At 33.9% G+C, this 12,433-nt stretch overlaps 2 protein-coding genes across 2 annotated transcripts; one reads left to right on the forward strand and one right to left on the reverse strand.

The window, feature by feature from the left end:
* Positions 1–971: 971 nt before the first annotated feature.
* LOC149907831 (endoribonuclease Arlr-like) lies at positions 972–4,687 on the reverse strand. Its single transcript, XM_090102946.1, has 6 exons — positions 4,254–4,687; positions 3,740–3,851; positions 3,396–3,480; positions 2,966–3,118; positions 2,541–2,629; positions 972–1,299 (listed from the first exon to the last, which is right to left on the reverse strand). Exons 1-6 carry the CDS (start codon positions 4,625–4,627, stop codon positions 1,063–1,065), a joined length of 1,050 nt encoding a protein of 349 aa, XP_089959072.1. The 5' UTR covers positions 4,628–4,687; the 3' UTR covers positions 972–1,062.
* A 2,481-nt stretch (positions 4,688–7,168) lies between these two features.
* Positions 7,169–8,127, forward strand: LOC149907832 (uncharacterized). The gene is made up of 2 exons (XM_090102949.1): positions 7,169–7,365; positions 7,724–8,127. Exons 1-2 carry the CDS (start codon positions 7,317–7,319, stop codon positions 8,116–8,118), a joined length of 444 nt encoding a protein of 147 aa, XP_089959075.1. The 5' UTR covers positions 7,169–7,316; the 3' UTR covers positions 8,119–8,127.
* The last annotated feature ends 4,306 nt before the right edge of the window (positions 8,128–12,433 follow it).

Genomic DNA, 12,433 nt, shown 5'->3' on the forward strand with positions numbered 1-12,433 from the left:
TATTATCATGTAATACTAAAATTATATGTACCTATCTTAGAATAAAAATGTCTATTGTATTTTGTTCTAAAGCATTTATTTCGAAGATATTCGATATAAGTGTAGATTTTTAATGCCAGTGTCTAAAGTCTTATAGCTCATTTACAATGTTATAAATTATGATCTTGCCAGTTATGTTTTAGTTTATATTATAGGCTGTTTATTTTTTATTGTTTTTGATAGATAAGTATTGTTTTTTAGTCTCAATTGGTTATACTCCAAATATATTGTCACGAAGAATCATGTACATTATAGTAGGTATACATATTTACATCGTTTTCTTAGTCTTAAGAAGAACTTCCTAAAAATTTTGAATTATTTAACTACGTCAATGTTTATACTATTGTTTATTTTTTTATCTCCAGTTGTGCTTGTAAAACATTTAAATCTGCGTTCCTTTTTACTCTATTATTAGTTAATCTCAAGTCGCTGCAATAGATCGTAGTTTGTGACCTTAGATAACATGATTGTGCCATCTAATTAGACAATAAAACATTGCGTATAAACATGTTGTTTTAATCACTGATTTTCACCACAGACCCACATTGCTTGATTTTCGCAGAAAGTAATTAAACAGCAGTTAATTGAGATTGTACTTCCCTGTTGAATATGCATACGTAAGTTGTAGTAGATCAAGCTCCAATTTCTGCTATTTATATCGCTTATGATAGATGATGTGGACAGGACTAGGTGGTAAATAACTTAATCTAAAATGCATAATGAATTTATAGCTGCATTTTCTTTTATTTGAGATCAATGAACTATGAGAAATAGCTAGAATTGAGGCTATATTGTTTGAGAATAGTAATTGTAAATTGACCATTCTGCTAATACTAGCTGTGCAAACTAAGGAAACAGGTATAAGAAGTAAATGATACAAAGTCCGAGTATTATTAAGTATTTTATTAAAAATATATCTTGATGTACATTTTCTAACATTGTACGGTAACTATTTTAAGTTACAAAATTGATTTTTATATCGATAAATAATCTATTATTTTAAGAGATGTTAAAAAACTTAAATTAGTACATAGGGTATGCAGTGTCAATGAGGATAACATTATCAGATTTCAAGGTTTTAGTTTGAATGGTAAATGGTACGTTGTTGTAGCGCAACTTGCACGGCCTGTCAGGGCGCGCCATGAAGCACAGAGTATACAAGGCGGTTTCTAGCTCTGGTGATGTGCCGACGAACATTGTGATTTCTGGCGCATCCTTGGTTTCACTCAGGATTGAATGTTGCTTGAGAATCAGTCCTTTCTGTAAGAGAAGAAAAGTTAAATAATAAGTAAAATGATTAAGCAAAATAAAAAATGAGTTACAGTGATGATGATTATTAAGAAGTAGTTAAGTAATAATAATGGCCGCCATTTTATTTTAAGTTGTAGTTACTTTCTGGATACCTAGTAATTTTTGACTACCTACATCGGGTCACAAGATACATTTACTGGTAAACACAACCAGAAATGTTATGTTATTTTTTCCTACGATATTTTTTACTTAAAAAGATCTCATACTTAATTTAATTTACGTCGACCATTTACCTACATACATTTATATTTACACTAATTATTTATCTATGAAAATTTTCACTTTCGCGTTTTTTATCCTCACAAACTTTCACATAATTGTAATAATACTGCGGGTTTTAATCAACAAAATATTTGCACACAAAAACTCTACTTTCATTTATTGTGTTTATGTTCGACGAATCGTCGTAATTGCTATATAATTGGTGACAAGAATATAATTAAATAATATTAATAACATAGTTAATGTTTGGCCAATTGTAATAAAAATGCCCTCGAACGAACTAGTTATGTGATTAATATTGTAACAAAACATAATATAACCCATTATACATTACATGATAAAGTTATGTTTTGTGTGTACCATAACGTCTGCGTTTTATACCTAAATAACTCTGAAAGGTACATGTCAGGTAGAGATCCTATTTAACTCATTGCAATGAGATCATTACAGTATTACGATTCATCGTTGTCATCAAACTTGAGTCATGTTTCTGTTTTATGTTTATAAATATAATTTAAGGACTTGACACGAATGCCAATTACCTACCTACCTACATAAAAAATACCCACGAAAAATTGATCAATGTTTTGTTTACAACGACAAAGGCTTTTTAAGATTTACAAAAAGCTTCAGATGCTCAATGATACGTATGATAGTACTTTCAGAGTTAATATCTATAAATGGGGAAACGTCATAGGCTGTTTTATACTGAATATAGGAATCTCGCGGGATAGATTTATATTTTCAGCTTGAAAGAGGAACCTGTAGTTACCAATAGGTACTCAGATTAAAAAATGAGTAGCGCAGCAGATATTAAGAATTATTTCTACTAAGTTGTATTTACTTATTAATATGTATATTGTATCAATATAATTAATGGCTTGACATAGTTAAGAGTAACATTTTGAATATTAAACAGGTATGAGGATAAAGATAAGCAGGAACTTCGTTAGGATTATAAAACTTACTCCAGATAAGTCGAGTTTATCTATGTAGCCCAAGTAGTTAGCTTTATGATCCATTTCTCTTTTAGCAAAGAACAACCAGCTGTGGAGACCTGAAACATTAATTATTTTTTAAGAAAATATGATAGAGTAGTTACCTATTGTGCACAAGCGATAATAAAACTGAAATAAATGTATGGACCTATTGGTTTCTATAGATATAGGTAGGTACTAGGTAGATAATCTTAATTAGGAACAAGAATAATATTCTGACAAAAAAAATGAACATATTTATTCTACGAGTAGGTAACTACTTAGGTAATGTAGATATTTTTTTCCTGTTACTATAGTTGGTACTTAACTACTAACTACTTAATAACTGTCGTCATTATTTAATCGTGGTCTTTAGTTCATGTATATCTATCTCATAGTTTTATGTAGGAACTTACCCAGAACATCGTTTGACTTCAGTTCAGCCATGAAGATGTTTTCAAAAGCGCAGCTGCATTTGCAAAGGCCGGTCCAGTGACGAGCGTACTTTGTGAACCAAATTTTCTTTAATATATCAACCTGCTCATTGTATTCGTTCATTTGATTCAGACCTGAAAGTATATTTGTAATCTATACTTAGAATGTAGAGCTATTTGATTTTATGGATGAATGTGCTTCATTTGGGAACTGCTTATTGAAAGCTCTACCTATGCTGTATAATATCACAATACGACCATAGGAGCGAAGCATCAATGAAAAATGTTTCAAATTATGAGGAAAACCGCCTCATACCGAGGTCAAAAGTACTAGAATTAAAATTGAATATGCGAGCGCGGATTTTTTTGCAAACTACAGCTTAGTAGAGGTAACTAGGTAGGTTGCACCTACCTTTGCTAACGAGGAAATTCATCAAAGTCCTAATTGGACCAGTCGCAAGAATAGTGTTGATGTAAGTGACCTGTTCCGTCTCTTCCTGTAATAAATTAAATTCCAGTTTTACTTCAGTTTTTTTGTACATACATTTTTTGTAAACAAAAACATGAACAATTTGGTCTAGGTAGGTATACCAATTAATTAAACTTTAGAAAAAATAATAATTAACGTAGGTAATTTCAAATTGCATTAGTTACCTAAATTGAAATCGCAATTAGGTAAATTCAAACATACTATAATGATAATATTGCATATGATATTGTCTTCGTTAAGTTATTTTGAAATGATAATTTACTTACATTTGGTGTTACGAACTCTGGCCTAATCACGTTCTTGTGATAATTATCAAACAAAGCGGCGAACGGTCTTATCGTCGGCCCATTCCAAACATTCTCGGGCACGCTCAAGAGACTGAGAAACAATTGATTTTTAATTGCTTAATTTCGAACAAAAAAAAAACATTTTCATAAATTAATGAACGCAAATCGCACATGAATCTGGTAATAGTGGCGAAAAGTAGGTATACCATTTACACCTTTTAGAATTTAATAGCAAACTTGTGTATGTTGTTCTATATAGGTATCTAAAAACAGCTATTCATTTCCCACATAATTTTCAGAAACGAAGTAATCGATTAAGTAGTAGGTAATTAATTTGGGCAAGGTCACTCAACATATAATATGTAGGTAACCTATTTATTGGATAAAATAACAATAAATCATTATTATCAACATAATTATTGTCATATTAGTTTTGCATGCATATAAGTTCATTAAAACATTGGTAGAAGAAACTATTTTTTATAATGCTTACTTGGTTTGTGCCTCATCAGTCTTGGACAGAGGACTGGTTTTGCCTTGCAAATTGACTTGAATATAATTGAATGCGTTATTGATATCTGAATTGAACATCTCCTCGCTGATGCGAAGCAGGTCTTCGTCTGTTGTCGAGTCTTGCACTTGCTTGAGCATTTCCTCATAACTCTTTTTCTTAGCATAGTCCACTACGCCTCCGACTACCGTGCCGATTTGTTGAAGCGTGTTTGTGGCAGTGTTGCCCTGTTGTCCAGTTACCGAGTTGCCGATTAAGTTCGGCAGGATGCTGTTGAATATCTGCCCCGCAGCCGAGGCTATATCATCCGCCTGAGAGGCAGCGAAACAAAGGAACAATATAATAGTCAACTTCATTTTGGACTGATACGCAACGTTGAGTATAGCCGGATTGTGGCGTACTAGTGATCTCGGTGGCCGCGGCTAGGAGGCGATACTGCACGACCTTTGGCTGACGTCACCTCCAACTGTGTATATGGACGATGGAGATATGACATGTTATTGAGATTCAACCTGCGGATTTCCAGTTTTAGCGCGCTAGCTGCGGGGAATTGGTAATGTGAATTGCTAGTTTGTAGTCCGGTAAACAAAATCGACCTTCGCCTTGAATTATTATAAGTATGTTGCTTCCTAATAATTGGAAGTTGTGAATATAATTTATAATACTAGTTACGTAAAAGATGTTTTGAATTTTTGAATCAAACCGTTTTCACAATAACGTTCCCTCATACACATAAGTTTACATATATAGTAGAAAATATAAAGCCACTGATATATAATTAAAATGCCATATAAACCTACAAATCTTAGTCGCATCCGAATTACATATTATGTAGAAAGTAGGTAATTAAATAATAAGAGTGAATTTTTCGAAAATCAGCCATGTGAGTGTAAAAGAAAGTCAGTTACGGAGAGACATCATGAGCCGCGGACGGTCGCAGGCGAGCGCGCACCTGCAATGCAACTCTTGCGTGATGGGGGAAAATCGTATTTTGCTTTATGTATTATGCATCATCTCGACCATCTCCGATTGCCGATGCTGTTAAAGAACTGTACAAAATAACCGTACTTGACAATGCCCAATGATTAGTTATAAACAATTGTTTTAGATAGCTACTAAATTCATACAGTTTAATTTTTATGTACCTATGTACTTAGTTACCTACACGTAGTATTTCTATAATAATATGTAGGTAGAGCGGATGTTAATTTGTTGTAATTGATTGATTGAAATTTTAAAGCTGAATGTACCTAAGATTAAAACCTCTATCTGTCATACCTTAACAATTAACATGTCATTTTTACTGTGAGCATAAAATATATAGATAGATAAGTATTAACTGAAAATCAGCGCTGTTCAGGTGCCCAACTGCATGGCTGAGTGCCATGTAAATTATTCTATTTTTGTTATTATCTAATATATATTATAAAGGCGAAAGTTTGTAAGGATGTATGGATGTATGGATGTATGGATGTTTGTTACTCTTTCACGTAAAAACTACTGAACCGATTACAATGAAATTTAGCACACATATAGAGGGTAACTTGGATTAACACATAGGATAGTTTTTATCCCGGAAATCCCACGGGAACGGAAGCTATGCGGGTTTTTATTTGCAAACGCGGGCGAAGCCGCGGGCGGAAATCTAGTGTGGCAATAAATGTTTTATATATTGCACGCCTCATAAGCGAAGCGTTGAGGTGGGTACTACTGTCACTTCGCGCAAAACATCTGATTTTTCAAACTTAAAATGTCTTTATGTATCATACATTGCACTTGTAAGATAATACATACACACACATATTAAGAAAAAACACTATTTTTAACGTTCATGATATTTTTGATGTCATTTTTGTTATTTAAACTAGTTAAAAAACAGTTTAAAAAAGTTCTGTCTTGGACGTCCGTGTGTCTGTATGTGCGGATCCTTTTTCTTGTTAACACGATAGCGACCGAAATACTTTACTAATCGAGTCTTTTTTTTTCTCTTACGCTTGAGTATGCTCAGGAATAGAACCCTTTTATTTTTCAGGGTCTGATTCGATGTGGTTTAATTGTTATTAAATAAACAAAAATAATAATTAATAAATATTTATAAAAAAAAATTATGAGGCGTGCACTTTTGGATTTTCCAAATTTTTATTTCTTTCTTTTAATCAATAATTAAGGAGACTATCATTTCACACTCTGCGCCACATCTCGCGTAAACTCCTGCATAATGGCAGTAGTCGTTATTTGATACACATCGCTTTATTACCATTTATTTGCATATGAGGATGTAGAAGATTATCTGCTTATCTCGTTTTAACTTATACTAACCAAGATTTATAAACTAAACGCATGTCATTATGATCAATTTGCTTGGAATGTTTTGTATACGTCGTTGGTAAGCGATAATTATTGTGGAAAAACAACCATTCTAAAAATGGCAATTATATGCGTTAGTATAGTATCTCACATGAATGCTGAAGTTTCATCTTGTGATGGATTATTTTTCTATTTCTTTTACGATATGTACCTATATAAGTAGGTATGTAATGAATAAGCATTGAGTAAATAAGTATCTACATATTTTAAATTTTGTATGTCTAATAAATAATTTGATTACGTAGGAAATGGGTAGAGGTGCGGAAAAAAGTATTAAAAACCTAATTATTAATATCCAATGATAGTATAACAATTTTCTATTCAAATAAGACCCAAATACGAGTGCAATAGAACTTGAAATGAACAGAATACAAGAATGAAGAAGTTTAGATAAAATTGACTTGTTATTAAAACAACAGTGCACAATTAATAGATATAAAACTACCTACAGTCTTAATCTGAATGTTTACTAAGAATAACGATATCATAAGGTCGCGGCTGTGAAAGGTCAATCGTGCGGCCGCTGCTTACATCTGACCAGTGATTGGAGAAGGCTGACGCGGCCCCGACATATACGCATCACACTTTTGACTAAAGCATTGATCGTGACTCCTTAAATATTAGTACTTATAATATTATACACAGCCAAGACGTACGTGTGAGCCACGGTGTGAAAACATGAAGCTGTGCGCGTTTGTTTTGTTTCTAGCCTTTTGTTACGTTCACTGTGAGTATTCTGTTGAATTTCAACTTTCTTAAATACATAGATTTAATCTAAGTCAGCAAATTAGTTGAATGTTTAGAAAATCCCATCCCATGTCAACTTTTGTTTTATATTCGTCCATATTTAAATTAGTGTACTCTTTTGATTATTTCACTGTTTAAAAGATTTCTTCTCAAAATATTACCTTCTTACGTATGTTTAACGAATTGATTATGTAACTTTATTTACACAGAGATAAGGAAAGCGTTAGAACGAATGAATCGAAATATCGAGTAATTTACGAATAAATATACATCTCATATAACTTAACCTAACTAACAATCTAAGACTAACTTCTGTTAAAATTTCCTTCATCTTTCAGGTCGTAAAACGTATGCGCCAATAGACAAGAATGCGAACATTGCCTTCATTAATATGGAAGCCGGAGGTGCGCCACCTCCTAACATTAACCGTGCCCCGTCTCCTCAGAAAAGCCCTTCATCGGTAGTACCAGCGCCACAACCCGCAGCCCCAAGCCCAACAACAGCAAAGCCAATGACCCCTAGTATTCAACAAGCTCCTATACCGACTACACCCGCTCCTAGTCCCCCTCCCAACCAAATTAAACCTAAGCCCGTTAATCCCAGCCCTGCTGCCAAACCTATAACAACTCCTGGTCCAGGAACTGTCAAGCAACTCGTTAACTTCTACGATAGCCAAGGAAAAGCAAGCCCCATCCGACCTTACAGTTACAGTCAAGCAGTGAAGCAAGGTTAATGTGAACTTTTAAAACAAATTTTGGGTACAAATATTTCATAATAATAATAAAGTTTTTAATATAATCTGTTTTTCTATTTATTTAATGATCAATTAAGATGTATTATTAGTTAATTTCACTTAATCCACCGACTATCAGCCGGATACATCTCATTCTATAAAAGGCACATTAAGGCCGGGACTCCACCAAAGCGGAGACGAGACGAGCGGAGAGGAGATGTTTTTTAAACAACCAATAGAATTGAGTTATTGACACGTCTCCTCTCCGCTCAGCTTCAGTGGAGATCGCTGTGCGGAGATGTGTAATATTTGTATGTCGCGATGGAAGCGGAGATGTGAGCTGTGCGCGGACGAGGCGCAGTGGAGACGAGAGATGTGAGCGGCGTGCAGTGAGCGATGTCACCCTCCCCCCTCTCGCCCGCTAGCAACCCGCAGAACCCCGCGCGCGCGGAAAACATCTCTTCTCGCACAGCACACAGCACACCGCACACATCTCCGCTTTGGTGGAGTCCCGCGAGCTGAAAAACATCTCTTCTCGCACAGCACACAGCACACCGCACACATCTCTGCTTTGGTGGAGTCCCGGCCTAAGGCGTAAATAATTGTCGTAAAACCTATTCCAAGAGTGAAAGTAAGCTAGTTCCGCTACGGGAAATGCGCAGGAGTACCTACGGCATTTTCTTATCATAGACACATCTTAGTGCCGCTGATAAATATAGAATTCGCATTCTATAAGGTAATTAATCCAGAAGCTGAATATTGTGTTACATTCGTAGAGAAATGCAGTGCTATCTAAATGCAAATTTAACTCTGCTCGTGTTTAATTCAATGCACCTTTAATCTAAATATAGGTTGTCGGAAAGTTTATTATCGCCACTTATAAAATTTCGATTAAGAATTAACATTATAACTTTTGTTTTCATGTTCTATATTATACGAGTAGGTTAAACTCGCTCATTGCTCATTCTTAGGTAGGTATGTATTATGATATATATGCATATTCATGTATGTATTCCCATGACATATCCCTTGCAAAAATTACTTAATTGAATAGATGGTAAGGTTCAAACGAATCGGGTCGAGCATGTGCTACTTTCACTTTCAACAATGAGTCAGCCGCAGCTGTTACGTCGACAGGACCTTTTGCAGCTCACAATACTTAATACACATACATGCACTTAAGAGATATTGTGTAATACGTCCGCTTTAAGCCTGCATAATGTTTATAAATTTTATTTAATGATTCACGCAGGAGATTCCTACTGTAACAGCAATATGTTACGAAACAAGGAACTAGCGATTTCACCTTGACCGGCATTTTTTGGAATTGCCGTATCGCAACTTCTATATAGGTAGATAATTGTATTCGTTGTGTTGTTTTGCCGTTTGGCTTTATATTTACCACTATAGAAATCAATTATTATAAAATTGTGATAAGAATAAATAAGATGTAATCCACTTCTTCCATAGACAGCTGCGTGTATAAGTAATTTTACGCTTTCTAGTAGAGTCTTCGTCCGGTTGCGAATGGTCCCAACTCCCATGTTATTCGGAAATAATAAAACTTTAAACTAATATTGAAAACGCTCAGGAATTAATTTCACTTTGAATAAGGACTTATTGGCCGCCAATACATGTGAAAGTTCATGCTTTTACATAATATGATAAACTTACATAGTTTAAATGAGAATGAAAATATTAATTGAAACGAGGGAACTCGATGAATTTTAAACAAAACGATTATTAAATAAAATTAGCAGAAAAATCGATTTTGCGTCAATTTCATCGTTTGAACGATAACAAAGTTGTTCAATTCAATATTCTCATTATCTAACATGAATAAATTTCGACACAGGTACCGTCATTACCCATGTTGTATCATGTACGAATGTATGCATACCAAAAGGTAACAAAGCACTGTCCCCTCCCATAAACACAACTAATCTGCACACAATATCAAGAGATCATATTATTGTGGCTAAGGCATGCTCGCCGCGGCGAAAGTGGTTTTACATTTGTAGTTATGTGAAAATGCAATTTCATGGATTTCAATGAATGACTTACAAACTATAAAATATAAAATTGACAGTCATAAAGAGTATAATATATGTGACCGTTTCTTAATAAGATTAAATAGGTAGATACACCCATTTGAACGTTTGATTTGGCTGTGTTTTTATGATCACCAATCTTTATGCCAAAAAAGAGGTCGATTTGATGCAACTGTTCTAGTATTGTAGCAAAATTACGAAACAAGAAATGACACCTATTTCCTAGCTGAAACTATCAAAACATTTCAGTCCCGCAAAAGCCTCCGTCGTTTATTGAACTAATATTAAATGGTTTCAGACTTTAGATACCTACATTTGTTTCTACATTAAGTTCTATGAATATAATATTATTGAGTACCTAGCATAAATGACTAAGGCTTCTAAAACTGCTAGCACTATTGTCTATTTCTAGCCATACTTTCACTTTCCTAAAGGCATCTCCGGACTTAGTGTTATGAAATAAGATCCGCCCTCATTCCACCAGAGTCCGCTTTGCTAAACGTTGAATCAAAACAGACTACCTCACTGTCTATGACGCACGTATTACATAACTTATACTTTTAGACCAAGGGTCAATGAAATATATCTTAGGTTTCGAAGCACGTCCTGTATGACCCACTATTTATTTGGAGTGTATTTCATAATAGTTATAACTTGATAATATATTAATTTCGTCTGAGAGATGAGAGATGGCTTTGAAATTAATAAAATAAATATAAGATATCACAAGGGCTATACCTACTCCCACATATGCTGTCATTATAAATTCGCAAACCAACTTTTTAAGTATTTAGCGCGGGTCAACAAAAATACATTTTTCTTGTTTTGTTTTAATGTCTTAGTACATAGCATAGATGTAAGATAATCATGCTGCATTCATAAATAGACGTAACTTGAATAAGTCACAATTACATTGTTTTACCGTAACATCACTGATTATATTCAAAGAGGCTATTGGTTTTCAATCACTAAGGCTGGTAAGGCGCCAAGAACGATACATGAAAGTGCCATACGTCAAGTTTATGAAAGTTTTCCAACAAGATAACAACAACAACTCTTTAAATAGAAATGCTAATAAATATTATTGTTTCTTTATGTCGTCTGTAGGTTAGTGGATGTATTATTGTTTTGTTTTCGGTAGGCACTTGCGGCTTCCACACAATGAGCTAGATAACATAAGCTGCTTATGTAAATTGGCACATTTTATCAATGACTAATATTTCGAAGTGGCTGTGTGACGTTGCGCTGTGACACACTATTGTTATGCAAAGCGGATCTGCGAGCGAAATGCGGCGATACAATAATTTAAGTGAAAACTGATAATCCACATTTTTCCGCACATCCGCTTTGGGATGCTATGAATATAGGCATTATAGACGTCTAAGGTTGTGTTAAACTATGATTTTCACGTGACAGTTTACCGATTGTATGTTTTGGAGAGAAGATTTCATTAGCCAGAGAGATTTAATTATGTAACTAACTTACTAACGAGCTTGCTTGGTACTAAATCTATTTACTAGCTTACGGCCAAATATCTGCATAAACTTTTGTCCAAAAAGTTACAGGCACGTAGTTCGCTCTGACATAAGCCTGAAGTTCATGAATAAGCTTTCTTGTGAAGCAATAAAATAATCCAAACCATTATCACATAACATTCTTATGATAATAAATAGTTAACACTATTGTTAAAGGTCCTTCGATACCTTGCTTATTGCATTTTATTTGTACTACCATCACAAAACAACAATTTCACGTGATAAATTATCTTTGAAATGATGTGAAGTACGTAATTACAAGCTCACGTTGGTATCTAGCAAGTCAACCTACTCTGCGAAAAAGCAATCATAAGAAATTAAAACAGATTTTCTTAAATTATTATGTAGACACATTTTTATTTTTTCTCTGCTTTCTTTCCAACACTTTGAAGGTAAATGTAACCTACTGAATAATAATCACCTATGAATCTAAAATATCATACGAGAATTATGTTATAATTTGTATCCAAATTTGTAATTCATGATGAGACTATCATGTACGACTATTAATAAATAGATTAAAGTAAGATTAAATAAATTTATTTAAATCCTATTAATTAAAATTACTTATGCACATTAAATGAACTTCCACGGTTAGCTCGCGTTCATTAAAAAATATGAAATTGACGGAAAGAGTGAAATCGAATAAATTGTCCATTGTGAGGTGCACGAATTTGGCAAGCATTACTTTCTGTTTTGATCTCTACATGCGCCGGCGTCTGAATGATA

Source organism: Colias eurytheme, chromosome 6 (assembly GCF_061535395.1).
Source record: "Colias eurytheme isolate Ceu_HAF_F1 chromosome 6, ilColEury1 Martin Lab GWU primary, whole genome shotgun sequence".
Lineage (NCBI taxonomy): Eukaryota > Metazoa > Arthropoda > Insecta > Lepidoptera > Pieridae > Colias > Colias eurytheme.

What these genes read in the sequence shown, in the direction of transcription:
- LOC149907831 (XM_090102946.1), bottom strand. Translation starts at nt 4,627, where the DNA reads ATGAAGTTGACTATTATATTGTTCCTTTGTTTCGCTGCCTCTCAGGCG. An exon ending in GAATTTCCTCGTTAGCAAAG is followed by an intron (nt 3,119 to 3,395) that starts GTAGGTGCAACC and finishes ATATACTTTCAG; the next exon opens with GTCTGAATCAAATGAACGAA. An exon ending in GAAGTCAAACGATGTTCTGG is followed by an intron (nt 2,630 to 2,965) that starts GTAAGTTCCTAC and finishes TTAATGTTTCAG; the next exon opens with GTCTCCACAGCTGGTTGTTC.
- LOC149907832 (XM_090102949.1), top strand. Translation starts at nt 7,317, where the DNA reads ATGAAGCTGTGCGCGTTTGTTTTGTTTCTAGCCTTTTGTTACGTTCAC. An exon ending in AGCCTTTTGTTACGTTCACT is followed by an intron (nt 7,366 to 7,723) that starts GTGAGTATTCTG and finishes TTCATCTTTCAG; the next exon opens with GTCGTAAAACGTATGCGCCA.